The sequence below is a fragment of the Boleophthalmus pectinirostris genome, unplaced genomic scaffold (genome assembly GCF_026225935.1).
Source record: "Boleophthalmus pectinirostris isolate CB_2022bp ecotype Guang Dong unplaced genomic scaffold, ASM2622593v1 HiC_scaffold_20, whole genome shotgun sequence".
NCBI classification, from domain to species: Eukaryota; Metazoa; Chordata; class Actinopteri; order Gobiiformes; family Gobiidae; genus Boleophthalmus; species Boleophthalmus pectinirostris.
This window is the reverse complement of record NW_026571153.1, coordinates 9,658,472-9,683,870: the sequence shown is the minus strand read 5'-3', so window position 1 is coordinate 9,683,870 and position 25,399 is coordinate 9,658,472. Positions and strand designations below refer to the sequence as shown.

At 39.6% G+C, this 25,399-nt stretch overlaps 1 protein-coding gene across 1 annotated transcript in view; it reads left to right on the top strand.

Moving 5' to 3' along the window:
* Positions 1 to 25,399, top strand: part of frem1a (Fras1 related extracellular matrix 1a) — a 41,167-nt gene that overhangs the window by 1,462 nt on the left and 14,306 nt on the right. The window contains exons 2-24 of the mRNA XM_020936447.2: positions 900 to 1,100; positions 9,368 to 9,729; positions 11,892 to 11,986; positions 12,059 to 12,369; positions 13,558 to 13,754; positions 15,247 to 15,570; positions 15,906 to 16,014; positions 16,095 to 16,226; positions 16,943 to 17,287; positions 18,276 to 18,418; positions 18,548 to 18,741; positions 18,817 to 18,907; positions 19,011 to 19,178; positions 19,252 to 19,460; positions 19,983 to 20,076; positions 20,153 to 20,405; positions 20,484 to 20,678; positions 21,338 to 21,523; positions 21,612 to 21,808; positions 21,886 to 22,105; positions 23,869 to 24,013; positions 24,086 to 24,227; positions 24,441 to 24,636. Coding sequence (XP_020792106.2) covers positions 9,487 to 9,729; positions 11,892 to 11,986; positions 12,059 to 12,369; positions 13,558 to 13,754; positions 15,247 to 15,570; positions 15,906 to 16,014; positions 16,095 to 16,226; positions 16,943 to 17,287; positions 18,276 to 18,418; positions 18,548 to 18,741; positions 18,817 to 18,907; positions 19,011 to 19,178; positions 19,252 to 19,460; positions 19,983 to 20,076; positions 20,153 to 20,405; positions 20,484 to 20,678; positions 21,338 to 21,523; positions 21,612 to 21,808; positions 21,886 to 22,105; positions 23,869 to 24,013; positions 24,086 to 24,227; positions 24,441 to 24,636 — 4,189 coding nt within the window. The 5' untranslated portion in view covers positions 900 to 1,100; positions 9,368 to 9,486. The remainder of the gene's footprint in view (positions 1 to 899; positions 1,101 to 9,367; positions 9,730 to 11,891; positions 11,987 to 12,058; positions 12,370 to 13,557; positions 13,755 to 15,246; positions 15,571 to 15,905; positions 16,015 to 16,094; positions 16,227 to 16,942; positions 17,288 to 18,275; positions 18,419 to 18,547; positions 18,742 to 18,816; positions 18,908 to 19,010; positions 19,179 to 19,251; positions 19,461 to 19,982; positions 20,077 to 20,152; positions 20,406 to 20,483; positions 20,679 to 21,337; positions 21,524 to 21,611; positions 21,809 to 21,885; positions 22,106 to 23,868; positions 24,014 to 24,085; positions 24,228 to 24,440; positions 24,637 to 25,399) is intronic.

Sequence of the window (25,399 nt, the reverse complement as noted above, 5' to 3'; positions counted from 1 at the left end):
TATAAAGTAAAGTTCTCACAATAATATCGTGGACCATCACAATATATCGAATTACAGGTGTCTTTGTTTAAATTAAGAGTTATGGTGCAGCAATAGCTTTAAAAAAGACAGAGAACTACATAGACCATGATCCTTTGCTCCGTTTCAGTGCAGACTACGTAAAGAAATAACAGTTCTAAGCACTTTTAAGTTTTAGTTCTTTGGATTAAGTCTTGTCAAGGCATTTTAAGAGGAAAAAGTAGCAGATTAACAGTTTTGCCTCCACAAAATATCGCAATAAATATCGTACCGTGAGATGTGTATCGTGAAAATATCGTAGAGAGAGATTTGGATATTGTTACATCCATAATCGTGAGCCTCCCCATCGTATCGTGAGCTTTCCAACGATATCGCAATAAATATCGTACCCTGAGGTTCATAACGTGATAAATTACCATTGTTGATGTCTGATTTTGATGCCTAACTTGTTGCACCAATAAATAGATAATGGTTTATGTTTTAAACGCATCTAACTGTTCCCCATCTAAGGCTTGCCATGGCTTTTATAGTTTGTTTGTGACTGCTGAGATTGGTAGCTCTCTGGCATTTTCGTTTTGTAAAGGTAGCTCACTGGAGAAAAAGGGTTTATACAGTACAGTATATACAGTGTGTTTGGAAATTCTGTTTGGAAACAGAGTGGAGCAGAGCACTGTGACCAATCAGAAGCATTTTAAACAAAGATAAAGTCTGCCTTCCTCCTTGTCTTTTCTTTACTTTTCTGTACCTTTAGCCTTTTATCTGGCGTTCAATAATGACAAAGCTGCTACTAAAACCACCAGGCACTTTGGTCCAGACTTTGATCTTACAGCCCTGTGTTTGTCTAAGGATTTTTGTGCTTTTTTTCCTCCTTCCAATCCCAGAAGAGAAACAAGCAGAGGAAGGCGTCCCGTGTCCTGTCTCCCCTGCTGCTCCGGCTCTTATCCCGGGCCTGTGGGAGGAGTCACCGAAGGACAGATCTGTGCACAAACTTTGTCAATGAGCTAGTTGGCGTTTGAAAGCTGAGAGGAGCGGGCAGGTAGAGGAGAGAGAGGCAACCACCGATCCAGATGTGAGCGAATCAGGTAAGGACATGTCCCACCTATTCACACGCTGTTTTGTTATTTGCATAATACCTTTTATGAGAAAAGCTGAAAAACTCTTCATTCTGTCAAGACATGTTTTTGTTTTTGTTCCTCAACTTTAACGCTCTGCAATCCCGATGTTAAAAGTGCACTCTGTATTTTCTAAAGCCATCTGTTTGTCTCCTTGGACGTGTGTTATTTGGCTGGAATGTTCCGCAATATAGTATTAAAACTTGTATATCAACACAGACAGAAGCAGGTGACTCCACAGGGTCAACTTACAGGTCTGATCTGTGGAGAGGAGACAACAAAACACATAGTAAAAGTATTTCAAGCAATAAAAACAGCACTAATTAAGATATTTATGTTTAATGTGGAAAATTACAAGTAATAACATCTCCATGGATTTCCAGAAAATTACGTAGTGCACTTTTAACAGTTAATAATTATACTTAATTTTAATGTAAAGGCCATGAGGCTATAATTATTTTATATTCTAGTATTATTTCGTAACGCGCTTTGACCTTTTCTGAAATCGACTAGGCTGCTCTTTGGAGTATAGTAGTAAAATTTGTGTATCGTTCATTCATTTGTTTTTCAAAATAAAACCAAAAATAAGAAAACGAAAAAACAACTATTTTCTTCATTATTTGTCTCCAAAATTAAAATGAAAAACTGGATAATGATTTGTTTTTTCAGTTTTCGATTTTTGTGTTTAAATGAAGAATGGAAAATACGGATAACGGCTGTTTACAGTTTACGTGACTTCTGTGACTGCGATGCCGGACTGAATCGGGACTGAAACAGGACTAAACCAGGACTAAACCGTTTTCAGTCCTGGTCTGGTAACGGTCTAGTCCTGGTTTGGTCCCTGTCTGGTCCCTGTCTCAGTCCCGGTCTCAGTCCCGATCTTAGTCCCGGTCTGGTCCCGGTTTCAGTGCCGGTCGGGTCCCTGTCTCAGTCTCTGTCTCAGTCCCGGTCCGATCGCGGTCTCAATCACGGTGTGGTCCTGGTCTGGTGCCGGTCTCAGTCCCGGTTTCAGTCCTGGTCCTGTTCCCGGTGTCAGTCTTGGTCTCAGTTCTGGTCTAATCCTGGCCTCAGTCACTGTCTGGTCCCAGTGTCAGTCCCGGTCTCGGTCCCGGTCTTGGTCCCGGGCTGGTCCCGGGCTGGTCCCGGGCTGGTCGGTCCCGGGCTGGTCCCGGTCTCAGTCCTGGTCCTGTTCGCGGTCTTCGTCTTGATCTCCGTTCTGGTCTGATCCTGGTCTCAGTCCCGGTCTCAGTCCCGGTCCTGATCCCAGACCCAGTCCTTGTCTGGTCCTGGTCTGGTCCCGGACCTGGTTGAGTCCTGGTTCAGTCCGGCATGTCAGTTTAAGTCACGTTAACGGGAAACGGTCGTTATCCTTTTTTTTTCCATTCTTCATTTAAACTCAAAAATGAAAAAACAAATCATGATCCGTTTTTTCATTTTGATTTTGGAGACAAATAATGAAGAAAATAGTTGTTTCTTCATGTTCTTATTTTTGCTTTTATTTTGAAAAATGAACGAACGATACACAGATTTAGTTAGACATACTGAGGTACTGTTTCCCATCCAGAACAAGGCCTCTGGACCGTAGCCAGCCGTATGTCATGGTCTTTCCTGTTGCCTCTTCCCTTGTTGAAAATTGCTGGCTGCTGGCTGGAGACCCTGTCATTATTAAGATTAGAAGAGGAGGCCGCGCTGTGAGTGGATGGTGCAGGCATTCCCAGCTGTGGAGCAACTATAGGCACTTGTTACATGACACATCACATTCTCCGCACCGCCAAGTGGACACCGACACGCACTGATTTGTGGTTTGAGTTTTCGGGGAAAGGTATGATGAAACGTCAACCCGCAAACAGATGTGTAACTATCAGTAACGCCACCTCGGTCTGCCACGATAACAACATTTTAAGTACCACATATCGCTCAAGAAAATATATCGACACTGACAGAAAACCCTAAAGCAGGATTTCTCCTCTTCTCTTCTTCGTCTTTGTTTTGCAAGTCTCAAGTAAGTCTCAAGTCTTTGACCTCAAGTCCGAGTCAAGTTCCAAATCAAATACAGGCAAGTCCAAGCCGAGTCTCGAGTCACTGGCCCATAAGTCCAAGTCAAGTCCAAGTCGTTTGATTTGAGCTTCAAGTCATTTCAAGGCTTTAAACCAGGGGTGTCAAACATATGACCCGGGGGCTGAATCCGGCCCTCCAAAACCTTTAATCTGGCCCTCGTCTGATTTTCTACTAAAATATTTTAATTATATTTTCTATTAAAATGTTGGTAATTTTCTGTGGTGCTTATCATAGCAGCGTCTCTGTACGTGGCCCCTCCCACCAGAGCAGCACAAATGAAGACTTGGCTCTTTCCAAACGCTCTTAAAGGACGATCGTTTTGACTGTTGACCGTGACACCCTCATCAACAAAATGTCAAAAATGAGAAAAGTGGAGCTGAGTGCAGGATTTTCCAAGAAAAATTGACTTATTCCTATTTGCATACAAGTTAATATTAAAACATTGTGTTGAAATTGCATTTTTCTTAAAGTTTCAGGTTGTTCATAATATAATATTTTGTAAAACAAAGAGTTCATCAATTAAAAAAGATTTCTGTAATAGATTTGTGTTTCTCTGCACAAATATTTGAACTTATTGCCATTTTTGGGGTTTATATGCCATGAGTTTTCTGATCCAGCCCTTTTGGGATCAAAGTAGGTTGGATACGGCCCCTGGACCAAAATGAGTTTGACACCCCTGCTTTAAACCAAACTACCAAATATAGTTTCAATTTTTGCAATTTATATGAAAGATAAATTGTACTTTAAAAAAATCATAATATATTTATATTTGAGTATCTATATAGTATATAAGAGTTATAGAAATTAATTTAGTAATTTTTTCCTTTTTAATGCACCACAACGTAAAACTGTGCTGATTCTTTGCCTTTTAATACAGGGAGAGAGAAAATGATCCTAAACATTGAAGGATGCGTCAAATGCAGAGGATACATTTCCCCACTGAGACAATAAAGACCTTAACCTTATTTTACAGGTGCACTAAGTAACTTTTTTGGTGGAGGGTCCTGCACCTTCTGTTTACTGTGGAGATGTTTATGTTTTGCCTGGGACGCTCCTCACTTTGTCAGTAAACTTATGTATCTTGCATTTATTCAATTACAGGGGTTTCTATTGCTAAAAACAATCTTTCTAACTTTTAATCGCCTGCATCTCCAAAGTTTAACATGCCCTTTTCCACCTTGTGATGTGATTTAACCTGAGAATGTCTTAAATAAGTGAGAATAGAGTTATACTTCAGTGCATGTTTATATTTAGTGCGTACTAGAACCTCTGGCGTGTTTGTAGAAATGTTAGGACAACCTGTTATTAGACCTGCTGGCTCTCACTCAACAGACGCTCATGTTCAGGTGAATGACATGTCAGGGAGGAAATATAAAACCTCCCTGGACAGCAAAGGTTAATTTGAGGTGAGCTTAGTGGTGGTTGTTTGTGCCTGGTTCACTTCCTTATCTGGATACCATTCTTTGAGCTAAAAATGAAAGGACTGTAATAATAATAGTAGTAGTGGTGGTGATGTTTGACTGTAATGTGAAACTAAAGCAAAACAGGAAGAGGATCCACTGCAAACATTGACAGAACCCCAGAGTGCTCCTGGCAACTTAATCAGAGGGGTTAGTGTTGGTACCTCTCTGTGCTGTGTCTGCTAATGTAATCCATGACCTGCGAGCATTATCTACAGTCAAAGGGACAGATCTTACCATTTTAAAACATAACCCCTTGATGCCGACTGTCACAAATATGCGACAAAACATTTGGATCAAGATATAAGCTGAGATAGGAGCTGCATTCCCCCAATACCGGTTAGAGCATATGCAGGACCTTCCTAGGAACCTTTGGCAAGACCCAAATTTCTATATATTTATTTTTTTGCTATAGTCAAATGAATAATCTCAACTTAATTTACATTCTTCTTAAAGGCATTTTTTAATATACATCTATATATATTCAGGAATTAAGATGGAGATGTTATGCCTCAAATGTTTCACAGTGTAAGAATGAACTATTTATCCTTTGTTTCATTACGAGTGCTCAAAACATCTTAAAAATCATGTATTCTTACTGAGCGCAGGGTAATTGACCGGTAACATGGCCTCGCAGCATCACCTGCATTTCTCAATGGAGATATATTTATTACCATCCTCTGTGGAACATTCTTAGCCTGATTCATCAGCCATTTTTTAATTCGTTTCACTTCGTACAAAGCACCTGACCTCGCAGTGTTAGAATTTGTTCGCTCGACAGGTACAGGCAGGTACTTTTTATCATTTAAAAAATCGCTGCTATTTGGTAGTCACGTATGTAATGCGCCGCTAATGAGGCGAACTGGTATATTAAGCTTTTCCCAAATCCTGTAGGAAGAAGGGCAATAACATCTTTCCGGTTGATAAAATTCACCAAACATTCTCTTTGTTCCGGCTATAAATCCTTGATCTCGGGAATCGTTGCCAACACAGAATGTCTGTCTCTTCGCTGATTGGCTGGTGCCCGAACTCGCACTTCCAGGGTTCTTGCAAACCGTCTAGTGTATTCTGATTCCTGACCTAGTCGCTGGAGAGAAATGAAATTGAGAGGAGGCACTAGGTGACGCCAGACTGTCTAGAACATTCTAGAGTAGCACAATAAATAATACAAAGATATAACCTGATTCATGCCAGATTGATATGTGTATCACTCTGAATCGTGTTCTACAATTATCAGTCACGACAACTATTTGAATCTGATTTGTCAAAGCGTCACAACAAGAACAAGATGAAAAATCAAACTTTACTTGAGAGAAAAGCACACACATCTTCCCTGTCCTCAAATGCACAAAGCGTTTACCTTCGCCATGTATGTTTTGTTTCATCCATCTTGCTGTAGTGTGCAGGGTTAGACTTCATGAGCAATCAGACACAAAAGCAACTGATATAAACTCTGAAGTATACTAAGTACTTCATTATTGTACTTTACAGAGGAGGGGCAATAAAACTATGGTTATATTTCCATGTCTGGACAGTGGATTGTAGATTCTGCTGCTATGGGCCAAACTGTCTGTCCAAAAAACATAGATAATTTCCCTAATGGTCCACTCATTCGTTTGACAGGTTAATGAGCTCCTTGACATGTCCCAGGACGGTCTGAAGGTCTGAAGCACCTCGTCACCGCCGGGATGTGCTCTGACCATCGGGTTCCTGTTTTTGCTCCTTGAACATGATCTCTGGAGCTCCGTGTACACAGGCATTGTTCACGGCGACAAGCTAAAACACGCTCTGCCCGATCCGCACACAGCCTGATTATAAGGTGCTTTCTGTGAGGTCTCTCCCAGTTGTCCACATGTCGGAGGAGGAATGCCGCGGAATGACATCGGAAGCCCAACACAAAACATACGCCAAGAATCCAATCAAAACTGCAAACAGATACATAAAGGTTAATGTCACACAAATAAAGGGAAAAAAACAGATAATACATTTTTTTCTGATAAGTATTGCGATTAAATTTGCAATAAACGGTATGTTTTGAAGTCGGAATACATATTGTCAACAACTTTAGGAGTGTTAACATTTGAGAGAAGACTGAAATATGAACTGAATCTCATGTATTTCAGAACATGTTTATAGATGTTTAAACTACAGATACAATGACATTTTTCTAAAAAGATAGACTCAGCAATCAGATATTAATACTAAAACTAGTATGCTCATTTAAACAAGTATCGATACTAAAAAAAAAAAAAAATCACATTTATAGGACAGAAATGGACCTTTCCAAAATAGCTTTTGAATGATCTTGTGCTCAGAAAAAGTACAAGTCAAGACCACATAGAGCAGGGGTGTTAAACTCAAATTCCAAAATTAAAAACCGGGACAAAATCGTGGGTCAAACTAAATATTTATTGAAAAATTTCAACACCTGCATGTTTTCTCTTCTTTCGATATATGTAATGTTAAACCTTTTCTTATTAAAATAAATGTTTAATAATAGTTTGCTTAAACATTGAATCCAGAACAAGCAAAATATAAAATAATAACACAATTTTAAATAAATAATGTTTCTATATTCTATCTGTAACCGGTGGGCCAGCTCTAATACATATTCAATATGATCACACGGGCCAAATATAATTATATTGCAGACCAAATTTGGCCCCTGGGCCTGAGTTTGATTTAGTCTGACATAGACACATAGACGTAGATGTCACACCACATGATAATATAAAGTAAAGTACTATTATTTATGATTGAAAATGACATTAAATTGTCTAAAAAGAGTGTTTTTTTTTTCATTGTGGTATTGGAATTGCTATTGAGTATTGAGCCTTAGTTTTGAAATTTTTGTTTAAAATTTTAGTATCGTGACAAGACTTAACTTCAGAACATGTTTGTGGATTTTTAAACTACAAGTACAAGACATTTGATCTTTATAGTTGTAGCTTAACCAAAACACACACTCTGCAGGTCTGTTAGTGATCAGAGTAGACACTAAAATCCTTCCGCAGTACCAGCCGACATGATTGGGGTGAGTCTATAAAGTCAGAGGTCACTGGGAAACGACATGTTGCAACCACGGAGCTTGTTTTGCTTCAGGGAAAGACCCGCATTTGTTTTTCATAAGCAGATTTCCTGACAAGCTGAGAAGAGCGAATTCTCGATCCCCCATGAGGTCTCTAACGCCTCAAGCCACTTCAAAACTCCAATTATTCCTCTTGTGGCGTTTAATGGCGCTCTAATGAAGTGGTTTACGGGCTGGCGGTCGTCATAAGCCACCAGTGCGGGTTTGGTCCAGATTTAACTGTGTTTTTATGCATCTGCTGGTGTAGATGTTTGCTCTTGTGGTTTTCCATCGCAGTGTAACAAAAACTGCCAGCAGCTGGAGAGCAAAACAATAATGCGTTCTCATGTATTGTTTTTATGAGATGACTTTGTTGAGTTTATAGAGATACAGTAAAAACACACACAACTTAACAAGCGCAAGTGTGTTTTAGGATTTAATTATGCTTTTGTTGAACAGTAGAGCTGAAACTATATCTAACATCCAGGTGACTGAAAACTGGAACAGGAACTGCTGAACTAATGCACAAATCACATTCCTAGCGTCCTAATTCACAGGGTTTATAAGGGCTTTTCAAAGGCTTTTCACAGCTTTCTGAAACCAGAGCAAAGAGAGCTAAAAACTACTAGCAAGATAATGGCATACTTTTTGGTTCTCAAATAATAAAACGCATAGTTTAGCTGTACACAGTATAGCCACTTCAATATGAGATACTTTTTCAGATTGTATTATTTTCCTTAAAGCAGATTCTCAGGTGGGTCGCAAGAGATTTTTTTTGGGGTCACCTTGTCACGATCTGCGTGTAGCTCTGCAATATACAGTTCCTTTCATTATTCACTATTACATATATGTGTGAATTGGGATTTTCTGCTCACAAAAATGAAGACAAAGCACAGAAACAGACTGAAACCTGCGCCTGATCTGCTGCTGCTGCGCTCTCCTCCTGCACCCGGACTGGAACGAGCTACAAAAACACAGACAGGCCCACCTATCTCATTATAAATGTTGAATTGATGTTTTGTGTAATTTCTAATCTTTTAGTAATTATTTTATTGACTGTTTTGTTTGCTGGTTCAATTGAATGTTGAAAAGAAAAAGAAATGGGCTTCATTTAATGTCCAAATAGGCGATTTATGGATCCTTTGATTGCTCAATTTCAGTTTTTCATTGTTTAAAACTTGAGTAATACGAATAGTTCAGAGAGACACGATCACTCAGTCAACAATAAAATATCCTCAATAATGTTCAATAATGCTCAAATCTAACTTTATTTTGTGATTTACGAATGATTCCTATCAACTTGGGTCACGAAGGTTTGTGACTTTTAAAATATGGGTCCTGAGAAAAAAGCTTGGGAAACACTGCCCTAAATGACATCAGATATTGTAATTTCTTATCATTCAAATTGCGATTTCGATGCTCGCCTTGTAATGTTTAAGGTACAAATGTGGTTTGTTAATTTGCCTCTTTGCTTTGACCATGTGCCAGATGTCTCTCCCCACTCTCTCTCTTTCTATTTCACTCTGCTACAATCTTCTTCAAGAAACTCTTACGGCCTGAAGAGTTTGCTGTTATGATTTGATTGTGATATTGTACAGTTCAGTCCTTACTGCTTTCTAAACAATTTCACTGATTGTGTTTGATTTTTACAGGTTTTTATGTGACGAGCACAAACCAAAAGCAAAAGAGCATGTGTGCTACCGAGAGCTCCAGCATTTCTCACTGAAAAAATTCCTGTTCCACTTGGAGTGATTCTTTGAAAGCCGTGAAGATGCACCCACTGGGACAAACATTGACCTGGACCCTGCTCCCTGCTCTTCTGCTGGGACTAACCTCCTCAGCTCCGGGCTCTCTAGTCAAAACCAACAAGGGGCTAAAGGTCAAGCGGGGTCAGTCAGCCTATCTGCAGGATGGAGACCTGCAGTTCCACATCCCCCGTCACAAAGATGCATGTAAGGTGGAGGTGGTGCTAAATGAGCCAATAACTCAACGCGTGGGGAAGCTGCAGCCTCAGGTCAGACCATAACTTTCCTCTCACAGAACACACAGCATGTTTCAGAGCATTTCCTCACGCTACACGACACTCTGTTGGCTTTAAAGCGCCGCATTACACTCCATAATAAGCACTAATGTGGAGGAAGGCATGCAGTGTGTCATTAGCCCCGTGCTATAACTTTAACTCTAGTTTTTGTTTTCGTTTGATCCTGTGTATTTCAGTTAAATATTAAAACGAGAGCACATTTCACAAAGACAATATTTAACTCAAACAGAAATGGTTGTTAAGGTTAACCCAAAGTTCCTCTGGTTAACATACGGTGACCAGATTTACAAAATTCTAAACTGGGACACACCTGGCTGGGTTGGGATGGTTGGTCTAAATAAAACTGTAAAAAGAGCGTGTAAGATTGTGCATTTTTGGGTCAGTCATAAGGGGAGGGAATTCTGGCGCTGCATTTAGTTGTTTTATGGTCATTCGCAAACATGGATTTCTGTATTTTGGCAAAACAAATAACGATTTATGCTCCTCTTTACTGTTGGCAGTGATCAGAGTCGTCAAAAATTGTGATAGTCCTGTTTTAGTCATGGTTTAGACCTGATGTAGTCCCGGTTTAATCTTAGTTTAGTCCTGGTTTAGATCAAATTGGTCAAAAATAGGGACACATTGGACATTTCTTGTATAAAACTGGGATAAATCACTGTTTTTTATAAATCTGCTGGGTCAGGGGACACAGAGCTGCAGCGTTATATCTCATGACGACTGAAACACTAAAGAACTCTCTTTAGGACTAAGCTGACCTCTATTACTTGTAATAGACATTTGGGAATACAAAACAAACATTTGGACAGTGTATGTAGATTGAATTGTATTTGCTCAATGACAGTTTTTCATAAAACTGAACAAATTGGCTTCTTGAACAAAAAAGTTACCTGAATGTGAAACAAAACTGTACCATGACCTCTTCCTCTTTGTACTTTATTTTATTTTTTATTGTTTATTTTAATAGCGATACAGTAATTTAAGAAACTAGCCTTTTTGTCAACCGTCTTTTGTAGTGCCTTATCATAGGTGCATCTGTAGAGTTTCCTTTGTTTCCCTGCCAGACCACTGTCTCCCTCCTAATGGCCTCGTGTTGACAGATCTTGCCGCTTGCTGAATTTCCAAATGACTTGCAGAGTAAATTATAATGTAATATGTTATGATTTATTAATGAGAAACACAGTTCTAGTTTTATACGTATAACAGGGCAATGTTGTCTTTTCATTTCACCCACAGAGGACACACATGAAACAGAATACCTTTATTGCGCCGTAACTGAAAGCACATCACAAATAATGAAAACATTAAATAGCAAATAAAGTTCAGTTCAGTTCAGCTGTAAAACTGCTGTAGATTCATAGCTGATCCTTTGTCTGCGTGTTCGATGCTGCACTGCCCTCTGGTGTTAGGCGACAAAGAACATGTGGAACAATAAAAGACACTAATCATTCACTAATTATTGTGTAATGTCCTATATTAGGGGTGTCAAACTCAAATTCACAGAGGCCAAAATTAAAAACTGGGACTAAATCGTGGGGCAAACTAAATATTTACTGAAAATTTTCAACAACATCTGAATGTTTTCTCTTCTTTTGAGATATGTAATGCATTTTCTTAACCTTTTCTTATTAAAATAAATGTTTAGTAATAATTTTACTTTAACACTGAATCCAGAACAAGCATAATATAAAATAATAACTACATTTTAAATAAATAATGCCTCGGACGGACCAAATATACTTATGTCACAGGCGTATGTGTTGAAAAGGCTAAACAAGCTCATCATGTACTTTGTAGAGCTTTTTTTAATCAAATCTGATCATGATTTGTTTTCTGTCAGATTATTAAAATGTCATGTCACAGTTAGATCTGATGTGAGTAATGTGATTTCTGTCTGCTGGTTCATATCTGTGCAGGTTTTGACAATGACAAAATGCAAAAACTGACAAATGATGTGGTAAAAGTGAAGAGAAAATGTAAAAAGACTAAAATGATTGTTCTTAAAAAATGTATCAACAAGTGTTTTAATAATCAGATTTCTCTTGGACATATAGACACACCACAAATCAGATCTCATTACTGGGTTATCTGATTATTGTGGATATAAATTATAAATATACTCATTCTTTCCTTGTTAGGTGTTTGATTGTCACTATCTGACTGATGAGGTGAAGTACGTTCACAACGGCTGTCCACTACTGAAGGAGGACATTGTCAATCTGCGACTATACAGGTACTCAAGCGACAACACTGATGGCTTTTTTGGTTCTACTTCTGTTTAACCGATTTAATTATTTGGTTTAAGGTTCACAGACACGCACACGTACATCGAGGTCTTCACCCTCCACGTGGAAATCATAGAGCCTGAATGCAGCATCATCCGACTGGGCCCCAAGTCTCTGGAGGTGCCGGAGTTCTACAGCCTTTCCAACCCTGTAGATGGGAACGTGGTGTCCTTCCATTACGAGAGGAAGTCCAGCCTGGAGTGCACGGTCCAGCTGAGTAACCATGAACACCACCTGCCCGCTCACGGACAACTGGTCACCGGTGAACTACAGGAGGCCGCCAAGAGGGGAGACGAACCAGAGAGCTTCATTCACCTTCGCCAGCAACTAGGTCAGGATGAATTTAAATCATTTTTGTGCACAGTGGGTAATGCTGCTGTCGTCCTTCTGTTATATTTGATAGGTTGCGTTCACATGACATAACCATAACCCAACTGTTTCAAATTTACGAGGACAGGTCAGAATACTGAGACAGAATTTGCTGTCAGATCGAAGGTTTGCTGACCTGGTTTATGTTAGTATTTCTGTATTCTAAATCTTTTTATTTTTAGCTTCAGAAATTGGTGTCATTATTCAACCACAGTCCGTGTATCATTCGTTCATTCATTTTTCAAAATAAAACCAAAACTAAGAAAACAAAAAAACAACTATTTTCTTCATTATTTGTCTCCAAAACCAAAATGAAAAACCAGATAACGATTAGGTTTTTTCAGTTTTCAATTTTGTGTTTAAATGAATAATGGGGATAATGGCCGTTTTCCGTTTACGTGACTTAAACTGAGATGCCGGATTGAACCAGGACTGAAACAGAACTAAACCAGGTCTAACCAGGACTGAACCAGGACTGAGTGTCGGGACGGACCCAGAGGTGTACCCGCGTAGACTGCTGAGTGATCAGGACTGAGACTGGGACCAGACAAGGACTAAGACCAGTACTGAAACCGGGACCAGACCTGGACCAGACTGGGACAAGATCAGGACTGAGACTGGGACCAAACCGGGACCAGACCGGGACCAGGACTGAGATCGGGACCAGACCAGGACCAGACCAGGACCAGGACTGAGACCAGGACTGAAACTGGTTTAGTCCTGATTTAGTCCTGGTTCAGTCTTGGTTCAGTCCACATGCGGTGCAAAAGTCCGGCATTGCGGTTTAAGTCACAGAAACAAATTATTATATATTTTTTTCCATTATTTGTTTAAACACAAAATTGAAAACTGAAAAAAAACAAATCATTATCCATTTTTTCCTTTTGGTTTTGGACACAAATAATGAAGAAAATATATTTTTCATTTCTTATTTTTGGTTTTATTTTGAAAAAACAAAAGAACTAATGATACACAGATTTACTCCAAAGATGTGATTGTTAAAATGACTTTAAGCCATAGAAATAATGAGAAAGTTCGACATTTGTGGATTATAAATTGTAAGTTATAAATTGTGTATTTAGTTTTTGTATTTTTTGTCACTCCATTTGAAAAATCATCCTGAATGTGCTGTGTTGTATTTGTTGTTTAGATAACAAAGAGCGGGCTATGTGTAAATCTGAAGACTGCCTGAAGGGTCTGAAGCTGGTAAAGTTCTCGAAAGTCCCCTGTGATGACTTCCTGGTCATGGGCGTCAAGTACCAGCACATTGACCCTCCATCTCCCGACATAGACTACATCCAAATCAGACTGGACCTCAAGGACACACGCAGTGGCAGCATATATAAGGTACGCTTTTAGTTTTTTGTAATTTGTAGGTCTTCATAAAGAGTTTGACTGTTTTTGTCCAATACATTTTCATATATGGGCATCAGAAAGAGTCAATGTAATGTTTTATGACACCCTGGATTAATTAATTTGTAATGATCTTTACAAAAGAAAAGGTCATTTGTAAACTTGATTACAGCTATGCTACATTTTTTTTTGTCTTGATTTAAATTTTAAAATATAAATCTATAAATAGGCCAAGACATTGTGTCATCAAGGCAAGGCAAGTTTATTTGTAAAGCACAATTTGTACACAAAGTAATTCAAAGAGCTTTACAGAATTTACATTTTACTTCACAGAAAAACATTATAACATCACAATAAAAACAAATTTAAAATATAAATAATCATCATCAAATTAGAAAGAGAGAGAGACATTAAGTTAGAGAGAAGAGTGTGGAATGAAAAATAAAAACCTTTCAGAACAGTCACACCTTAGAATTTTCAATTAGCCTAATGTTAATCCAGTGGAGATTTCAAGATGTTAAATAGCATTATATAGTGATAATTCGATTTACCATCAGTGGCCCAAGACCTTAATGGGTTTGTCTGTGACTCTTTTCTTTACAGTTTAATATTTTTTTGGCTAAGACATCTCTATGGAGTTGTGGTATCTATGCAAAAAAATCTTTATTAATATAATATTGTATAGGGATGCACAGATCCGGTACAGGTAACAAATATTTGCACTGATACTGAAAGTTTTGCTTGATAGGATCTAGCCAATATCCTGGTTTAACAAACAAATGTCTGTTATTTTACTGTTTACTGGGTGTAGTTGGCCCAGAAAGTCTCATAATGTTTGATGTTTCTATTTATACTTAGGTGTTCTGTCTTTACACATTTGGATCAGTCTTGTCTTTTTTTATCATTGTGTAAAGGAAATAAATGTTCGTATGTGCCCAGCTGAGGTGTGGGATTCTGCCTCTGGCTCTGGAGACGAAACGCTTCCACTCAGCCCCAGAGGAGGAGCGCACATGTGCTCAGTGTGACTTAAAGGACATTGAAAATAAAAGGCATTTTCTGTACTACTGTCCTTTGTATCATGACCTGCGCTGTCAGTTGTTGTATAATGTATTTTAATGTTTGTTTGTGAAGTCTGATGAGGAGAGACTGGAGTATTTGTTTAAATGTAATGTTTTCAAGCTGGCTCTGTTTGTGTTGAAACCCTGGGATTTCCGTAAGAAGACACTTTATGTTTGATGTGTGATCTGTCTGCTTATTGTTTCATGTGTTTTATAAGGCCCCAACTAAATGATGCATGACACTAAATAGTAAATAGTAAAATAAACTAAACAAACAACTATTTTCAATTTCTACACTGGTATTGGTTAATATCAGGTATCAGCAGACACTTACTAAAGGATTGGAATTAGTATTGGAACTGAAAAAGCTGGATCGGCTCATATTGTAGATAATATTCAAAAAACTTGTGTATTGTAATTCATTGTAGACGGAGCATGCCTGGATTCCCGTGCGGATCCTCGGAGCGATGCCCAACCAGCCGCCCAAAGCCTCCTTCATGTCCATGTTCATCCTGGAGGTGGACCAGTTCATCCTGACGCCCCTCTCCACCGGGACCCTGGACGCGGAGGACGAAGAGACCCCCAAACAGCTCCTCGTCTTCAACGTCACCTCGCCTCCCTCTGAAGGCTTCATCACCCACCTGTCCGACCACACCCGGCCCGTCTCCTCCTTCACCTGGCTCGATCTCAATGACATGCTGATCGGGTACCAACCTCCAAACTCCTCCCACAGCCAGCGAAGGAATTACGAGGCCAGTGCTCATTTTGACAAGAAATTTATATATATTTTTTAATCAAAATGTAGTCAAATAATTATTTTCACTAGTTTTTTGTATTTACCTTTAACATTTCAGTACTTTTAGTCGGCCAAAATATCTACTTTTAGTGATATTTTTAGTCATTATGATTAGATTTAGTCAGCAAAAATATGACATTGATAAAAAACTGTAATGAAAATATTTTAGATTTATTTGTCATAACAAGACATGCATTTTTGTCAGTATTTACTCTATTATTCTACTTCTATACTCTACTATTTATTTATTTATTTATTGTCATGTTAAAAGGTTAAAATTATTGCCCACAGGTGGAATTTGAAGTTCATGATTTTTATTTTGAGAAAAGCCCACCCATCACAGTCCACATGTCTGTTAGGAATGCAGATACCAACGCACCTCGAGTGTCCTGGAACATGGGTAAGCAATGATTGATTAAAAATAATAAATACATTAATACTGAAGCATGATTTCTTCTTTGTGTGTGGCTGAATGTGCAGGCCTAAGTTTGCTGGAGGGTCAGTCTCGTCCAATAACGTGGGAGCAGCTGCAGATTGTGGATAACAACAACCTGAATGCTGTTCGTATAATCACAGTGGACGGTCTGCTGCACGGACGCCTCACTGTCAGAGGTAGAGGAACAAGTATTAAGAACAAATGATGATCAACTAGACCTGGGCAAGAAAAAAAAAAAAAAAATCATGGTTTCTTTCCCCCATACTGGATAGATCAGACTACAGACTACAACATTTTGCAAACTTAAACATCTGTTGTCAGATTTATGTAAAGGAGTTTAACTGAGGTTATTTCTGAACTTTAAGAGAACCCAAACCTTATGTATATTTGCATTTTTAGTATTTTTAGTTGCAATTGTTCTAAAAGATGGTTTACACAACTTAAACAAACAATGTTTACCTTGAGTGGACATAACACCGCCTCTTTATTTTTATTACAAAATCCCTTAACCTCATAGGACCTGAGCTCTTGCACGGCATGCTGTTTTGATTTCTCTTTTTTATTTGGGCTGATTGGGACCTGATGTGTGCAAAAACAAAAAATTCTATTTTTACATGATGTAGTTTCTCAGAAAAATGATGTCCACATATGAAATACAAAATATTAATTCTATTTTTTAATCATTTCAATGGAATGCAATAAAGTCAAAGTTGAATAATGATTTGCAAAAACGATTTATTAAGTGCCTGAACAACCCAAAATGTGGACACTAAGTCCTAGAAAGCTATTATTATGTAGGCTTGGGAACACTTTTTACCCACCCAGCCTTGATGCCTCTGCTTGAGACTGGTTCAAAGTTTGGCTTCAGTAAATATAATGACATTTATTTCAGGTGGGAAGGGCTTCATGTTCACGGTCCAGGACATTAAGGACGGCGTGGTTTGCTATCACCATGACGACAGCGACTCCACCAAAGACTTCATCATTTTCCGGATCACGGACGGCCTGCACCAGACCCGCCACAAGTTCCCCATCAAGATCTTGCCCAAAGACGACAGCCCCCCGTTCCTCATCACCAACATGCTCCTGGAGGTGTCAGAGGGACAGACGACTCTGCTCCCAGGCTCCACCCTCCAGGCCTCAGACATGGACTCCAGCCACGACTACATCCTCTTCAACATCACCAGACTCCCACACGCCGGGGAGCTCATGAAGATCCCAGGGCCCGGGCTCACAGGTACTGCACAGATTCTCTACTGTACTTAAAGGGCCCATATTACGCTGCTTTATGATCTATGTTCAAATGTCATTATAAACCTATGTGGAGTTGTGTTTTGTTTCACTGGCAGATGTTTAGCACACAAATCCTGCATATTTAGGCAGTTGTTTGTTTTTTGTTTGAAAGAAGAACTCTCAGTTGCACCTTGTGATGTCATGTGTTGAAACAGGAAGTGCTCCAATGTGTTTTTAAACATACAGATTTTCATTTGGATCATTTCAGCTCTTAAATTCTCTACTGAACAAAAGGTAAAATGTAGCTGTAAACTTGGAACTACCTCTACATTCCTAGTCAGGCTGGCTCCGCCTCTGTTGACTTTCATTTCTCTCCAGCGACAGGAATCAGAATACACTAGATGGTTCGCAAAAATCCCGGAAGTGTGAGTTCAGGCACCAGCCAATCAGTGAAGAGTCATACATTGTGTTGGCAACAATTCCTGAGCTCAAGGATTTAAAACTGGAACAAAAGAATGTTTGGTGAATTTTGTCAAGGGGAAAGACGTTATTGCCCTTCTTCCTGGATTAAGGAAAAGCTTAATATACCAGTTAGCCTTGTTAGTGGTGCATTATGTAAAACCAAATAGCAGAGATTGGTTAAGTAAAAAAAGTACCCACCTACTGTCGACCGAACGAATTCTAATTCTGTGAGGTCAGACGGTTTCCATGAAGTGAGAACATTCCAGGCTAAGCAATAACATCTGTATGTGTGTGCGTGTGCGTGTGCGTGTGTGTGTTTTCAAATGTAAAGTAAATGTAAGTTTTGTATTCTGTCTATTGTATTTTTTATATTTTCTGTTTTTTGGACCCCCTTGAAAACGAGATTGCACGTTTTCCAATAAAATTAATCTCCATGGAGGCGATAATAAGGCAGACTCTCGCAGTGACATAGTGCTGCTTTAAGTACAAGACATATTGATGATACCGATATTCCTCTGTGTTGACTTTAGGATATCCTGTCAACCATTTTCTGCAGAAGGACCTGTCCCAGTCGCTGGTTTACTACAGACACCTGGGACATGAAGTGTTTGACGATTCATTTGAGGTGGTGCTGTCTGATTTTCATGACCCCCCAAACCTGTCAGAGCCTCAAGTAGGTAACATTAACATTATTGATTATTATATTTAAGTTATCTGTAAGGAAATTTGCATATACATTTACATTTCAGATTTATTTGTTCAGTTTTATCCAGTGTTTTTGAAGAATGCTGTGATTTTGCAGGTTGTGATGGTCCATGTTGAGCGTGTGCCCGACCAGCCCCCTAAAGAGGCTCCTGGCACCAGCCGCTGTCTGGTCGTCAAGGAGACAGACGTCCATATCACGCGACAACAGCTCCATTTTATCGACCAGGACTCCCCTGACAGCGAGCTGACGTTTACTGTCACCACCCCTCCCTTCTACTCCGGCCCACACAAGTAAGAGCCAGTGTTTTCAGACAGTGTGCTCAAGTGAAGGACGTCTTCTCATCTGATTTGTGTTGTGATACGCAGTAGTGTGGACGCCGGACATTTGTTTCTGGTGGACAGCATTCCCAAGTTTACCAAAGACCCCAATGCACCAGTGCTCAGGCTTTTTACACAGGTGATGTTGAACATTTTAAGCAAACCTAAATCCTTACCAAAGAAGCTAGACTGTAAATATTTGAGACTAAACAGGGTAAAACCTTTTTTGCTTTGATTTCCAGCATGCGGTGAGCTTCATGAAAGTGGCCTACATGCCTCCAATTGTTGACATTGGTCCTTACCCTCAGTATGTCCAGTTCATTCTGTCTGTAACCAACCGTTTGGGCAAAACTGTGACTGGGATCTGCTTTAACATCACAGTTTTACCAGTGGACAATCAGCCGCCACAGGTAAACAAAAGTATGTATAAAGAGACGTCAGCGTGTTGACTCTAGTGCGACTTTAGACATTTTGCTGCTGCAGGTTGTCACATCGACCCTGTCTGTGGATGAGGGAGGGGAGAGCTGGCTCAGTCCTGAACATTTGCTGCTCTCAGATATTGACTCAAAGATAGAATCTTTAACGCTGAAGCTGCAGAAGGATCCACAGCATGGCTCTCTGCAGCTCTCTGGCGCCCCCCTCAGACCAGGCCAAAGCTTCTCTGTGCAGGACCTGAAAAACACCAACATCAGGTTAGACATCCACATTTTGTTATCCGGGAAAGAAGTCTTTCTCTCTCATCATAAACTGGCTGAAGCAATATACAGGGTCTCTCACAATTTGAATTGATACGTTACATAATGGCTCACAATACAATCATTTCACAATATGCGATGCTGATGCTTGCAATAATCAGTATATTGAACATGATTTTTTGCCATAGCTCACTATTTTTAAAACACAAATACTTTTTAACAACTGTAATTCTTTGTTAAACCACCACTTGCATAAATGTAATATGAAATACACCCATTTTAAGCATCCAAACATTGAATATGTCAAATTTATTGCATTTTATTCTCTGAACAAGCCACAAAATTGTAATTCCGTCACAAAATATATTGTTGAATATATATTAAAAGTACTCCTGACATTGTATTGATACAGCAGCCCACAGGATCAATGCTGTATCACCTAATGTGTTATCACAATGAATCGATATTTATTGCTTTGCTGCTGGCTTATTACTTCTGGTTTATTGTCTGTTGTTTAAGGTATATTCATGACGGCTCAGAAAGTCTAGAAGACAACATTGAGCTGATTGCCACAGATGGCACAAATCCAGTCAGTTTCGTTCTGCCTGTTAAGGTCAGTAAAACATAAAATACCTAATAATGCTTTAATTAAAGTGAAAAAGCTTCCTGCTTCGTGTCTGTTCCCTCAGGTGACCCCTGTAAATGATGAGGTCCCAGTGCTGGCTGCAGGTCTGAAGCCTGTGCTGAGCTGTGCAGAGGGAGATGAGGCACTGATCACTGCAGAGTACATCTACGCTACAGATGCAGACAGTGACAACAGCAGCCTGGCCTTCCTCATCGCCCGGCAGCCCTATCACGGGGTAGTGCTGCGGAGCGGGGTCGTGGTGGATCGCTTCTCTCAGGCCGACATCACTGCTGGGATTATTACATACAGACACACTGGTTAGTAAGCAAGATGTATGATTGTTATGAGAAAAAAAACTACATTATCAAGTTTATGTTTTTTTCTGTTTGTTTTAGGACTTGAGATTGGACTCACGCCTCGCCAAGACACCATCACCTTTGTGATTTCTGATGGGGAAACAGAGAGCTCCGTGTGCTGTGGTGGGGGGAGCAGGTCCAGTGGCTCTGCTCTGATCCGGGACAGTCTGCCCGTGTATGACCTGCACGTCACCGTGTTCCCTGTGGACAACCAGCCCCCCACACTGACCACAGGTGTTTCCTCTCATTCTTATGTTTTGCAATAAATAATTAGGTCAGAGGTGTCCAAACTATGGTCACGAGTCAAAGATATATATTTCTAGGTGAAAATTGCTATGTGGTGGTAACAATGAGCTAGCCAAGCAGGCGCTAGCTAGTGCCTCCAATCAATTTCATTTCTCTCCAGCGACTAGATCAGGAATCGGAATACACTAGGCGGTTTGCAAAAACTCTGGAAGTGTGAGTTTGGGCACCAGCCAATCAGCAAAGAGCCATACACCCTGTGTTGATTCCTAAGATCGAGGATTTAAAGCCAGAACAAAGAGAATGTTTGGTGAATTTTATCAAGGGGAAAGACATTATTGCCCTTCTTCCTACGGGATTTGGGAAAAGCTTAATATACCAGTTAGTCTTGTTAGCGTCGCATTACATACATCATGACCAAATAGCTGCAATTGGTTAAATAAAAAAAGTACCCACCTATTGTTGAGCGAACGAATCCTAATACTGCAAATCAGGCTAACAATGAGCAGCAAGTCACAATATGAAATAAGGTTCCCAATCCAAATGACTGCTGACCTCGTTGCCAGGTCCCCTTAGTCTCAGCTGGTATTTTTCTGGTTAACTAAGGTTAAATTAAAAAGGTTTTAAATCTCAGTTTTATATGTTTGTAGGAGATATCTTTGTGGTGGATGAAGGTGGGTCTGCCTCTATTTCTGCCTCTCATCTGAAAGTGTCTGATGAGGACAGTCCTCTGGATGAGCTCGTCGTCAGCCTGGTTTCCTCTCCTCAGTTTGGCTACATAGAGAACGTCCTGCCCAGCCCCGGCTTTGAGAAGAGCAACATGGGCATCAGCATCGGTAATTGTACTTTAAAATCTAAAATCCTCCTCCTATTGAGACCGACTACTGAACCAACACAATTTTAATGTCCAGTTTGTGTTCCCAGCTTCTTTTTTGTACCAAGATATAATCGCAGGCCATGTGAACTATGTCCAGTCGAGACATGAGAGGATGGAGCCCACAGCTGACCAGTTCATACTAAGTGTATCTGATGGGAAACATACCTCCGCTCACGTGCCTTTTTACATAATTATCAACCCCACGAATGATGAGACCCCTGAGTTCATGGCCCGCAATATAACTGTAGGTAGATTATAATGTAAAAGACATAATCGATCTATTGCTACGCTTACACCGTCAATTCATGTTTTGGTTTCCAGGTCACTGAAGGGGAAATGAAGCCGTTGGACTCATCTGTGTTAAACGCAGTGGATATGGATGTACCAAAGAACTCTCTGGTGTTCAGTGTGGTCTCTCCTCCTCTCCACGGGAGCATTATGCAGCATGCAAGTGACAGAGCAGCGCACGGGAGAGGGGACACCTACCACTCGTACCTCAAAGCTCAAGTGGTGGACTTTACCATGACCGAGCTAACAAATGGTAAATGCTTTATTTATATGGAAATTATGGAAATCAGAATGGGTCAAGGGCGTAGGTTTGCTTAGGGACGGTTGGGACATGTCACAACCAGTATTTGGGGAAAACAAAATAGTCCCTACCAATATTTGACATTTTATTTTATTAAACAAAAATATACATTTATTGTGATATTTTTCCAAACTCAATAGTATTATTTGAACATGTTTTAGTTCACATTTTGTTTATTAGACATTCTGAGATATATTCAGTGGGTTACGCCGCTATTTCATTGGCTGCAACAGAGTCATGTCATTAGTGGTGCCAGGAGCCTAAACCCGAAGATGGTGGCAGCGATGAGCTGGCGTGAGTGAAGCCGCTGCACACCAAACTTTCCAAAACTTTCCGAAAGGAACTTACCTGGCTTCATCTTCAATTAAACTTGCTTTATAATGAGTCACTGTGGAAAAAGAGCGACTTTCGCCACAAGTGCACCTCCCCAAACGGAGCCCTACTCGTGCACTGTTAACAGCCCGACTCTATTGACAATAAGCCAAAGATGTTCATTTTGTCTTCTTATGTACTTTAACTTCTTGGGTTCTTTTTAAAGACAATACAGTAGAGTGTATTTACCTTGTTGACCTGTTTCAGCTGCTGCTGCATCTTCAGAACTGTCCCCGGTGTTGGTGGTGACATGTCGTATATCAGCTGTTGTTACTTCCTGTCCTGACCATGCCTCCCATCGCGCGGTGTTCTCTGGAAGAGGTTGTCTCAGGTGTGTGAAAGGAGGACCGCCTGGCAGGCCTGAGCGACCAGCCAGGTCCATCAGGCTGACCGCGCCGACAGGAAGTAACAACAGCTGATATACAACATGTCACCACCAACACCGGTGATAGTTCTGAAGATGCAGCAGCCGCCGAAACAGGTCAGCAAGGTAAAATACACTTTACTGTATTGTCTTTAAAAAGAACCCAAGTAGTTAATCAGTTGACAATATTCCATGGAAAAATGTTTGTAGCAGATTTCCCTTTGCTTGTTGGTGATGGGATATTTGTGAGGTAATGTCCAAACTTCTATTTCGCTGTTATCCACTAAAGAATCATCTTAGAAGGACAATGGACACAAACTGTACATTTTGCAAACTGAAAAATGAAACCACCACTCACTTAAATTGGACCTGCCAAGACTGTGTGTTTTTGGAAAGAATTCATAAAACATAAAAGCAACTTCTTATCCCATTTTACCCTTTCTTATAAAGATGTGCTGTTTGGTTTTTGCAGTTTGCATCATATGAAAAGCAAAAAACGTTATATAATTAACCAAACGCTAAGACCAAACCTACGCCCTTGGAATGGGTAGATTTAAGCCTAAATACTTAATACTCACATGTAGCAGGAATGGTGAAGATGTGTAAACCACGACATTGTATTATTTTTTTGAGGGTTCGCTTACTTTTTTATTGCTGGAAAATGGCTTTGTGACATTTTTTAACCTGACATGTACGATCTGGATTAAGAATGTTTTAAAAAATGATCGAATTGAGAGCGTAGATAGGGGGTAGGTGAAAACAGCAATTTTTTGAGCAAGCGTTATATCCAGAACAATATAAGATTACTCAAACATGCATGGATCACTCAAAATACAACTGAGTAAACTGAGGGAACACTGTTATAAGGTAGATAAGTGTTGTGAGGAAATTCATAACAAGACTATAAGCTCACAATTTTTTTTTTTGTATATAAATATGACACTTTTAATCAGTGTGTTTTTATATGCTGCTTTTACAGGGTTAGGGCTGATGTACATGCACGATGACTCTGAAAACATGGAGGACAGTTTCACAATACAGTTGACAGATGGGAAGCACAAGTTACAGAAACAAGTGATGGTCAAAGTGCTGCCGGTCAATGATCAAGAGCCTCAAGTCATAAGGTACATTACTCTCATGTGTCCTTTATGTTGATCTTTTTAGGTAAACATAATGTGACGATCTTTAACTTTTAGGAACAACGGTCTTGAGGTGGAGGCAGGCGAGACCAGGCTAATATCCAGCGTTGTGCTCTTTGCTCTGGACAGTGACACGCCCTCTTCAGAAGTCAAGTACATTTTTGAAAGTACTCCAAGTCAAGGTTTACTTCAAATTAAGGTTTGTCCAGTTGCATCAGCTTTAAAACTACTTTCACTACACTTAAAATGCTGTATTGATTTAAGATTAACTCACATTTCTTTGATCTTTACACTGTGTTAAACTGCTTTTTCACAGTTATGGCAAATCAAAACTCGCTAATGTGTGTTTAGTCATAGCACTCAGCATATGAACTGTATGTTCTGAAAGTTTTTATTCTCCTATATTCTCCAGGAAGGACATGAGTGGGTGACAGTGACACCTGGAACAAGCTGCACCCAGGAAATGGTCAATATGAACCTTTTACACTATGTGCACACGGGCGTGCACGAGGAGGAGTCACATGACCACTTTGTCTTCCACTTGTCAGACGGAAAGAATCGATCACCGTCTCAGCATTTTCACATCTCCATCAGGGATCTCGAAAAGGGTACCGATATTTTTGGACGGACATGCTCAATTAGACATAGGTTTGAGATTTATCCCCTGACTTAAAGAGGACATGTTATGCTTTATGTAGCTGTTTAGTCTGACATACAACTTTATATATAATAGGGGTGTGCAAAAATATTGAAATATCAATATATCGTTTAGTTTAATGTGATGATACAGTATCGATATCGTGGGCTGCTGTATTGATATATATACGAAGTGTATTTTTTGGTATATTTTATCAAATTATTTTATTACAGCGCTACAGTTTTGTTGTTTGTTTTAGAGCAGGGGTGTCAAACTCAAATTCACAGAGGGCTCAAATTAAAAACTGGGTCTAAGTCATGGGCCAAACTAAATATTTAATGAAAAATTTCAACCACCTCTGCATGTTTCCTCTTCTTTCGAGATATGTAATGTTAAACCTTTTCTTATTAAAATAAATGTTTAATAATAGTTTTGCTTAATCATTCCAATCCAGAACAAGCAGAATATAAAAAAAAACAACAACACAATTTTAAATAAATAATGTCTCTATAGTCTATCTGTAGCCAGCAGGCAGCTCTAGTACATGTTTTATGATCTCATGGACCAAATATAATTATATCTTTAGCCAAATTTGGCCCCCGGGACTGAGTTTGACATGTTCGGTTTAGAGGAAGGAAATTCTTTTATGCGACACTTTTGACATTTTCACTGTTTTGATGAGTAAACATGGACGTGTTCATTAAAAACTTTGCACAAGAATTGGTTTAACAAAA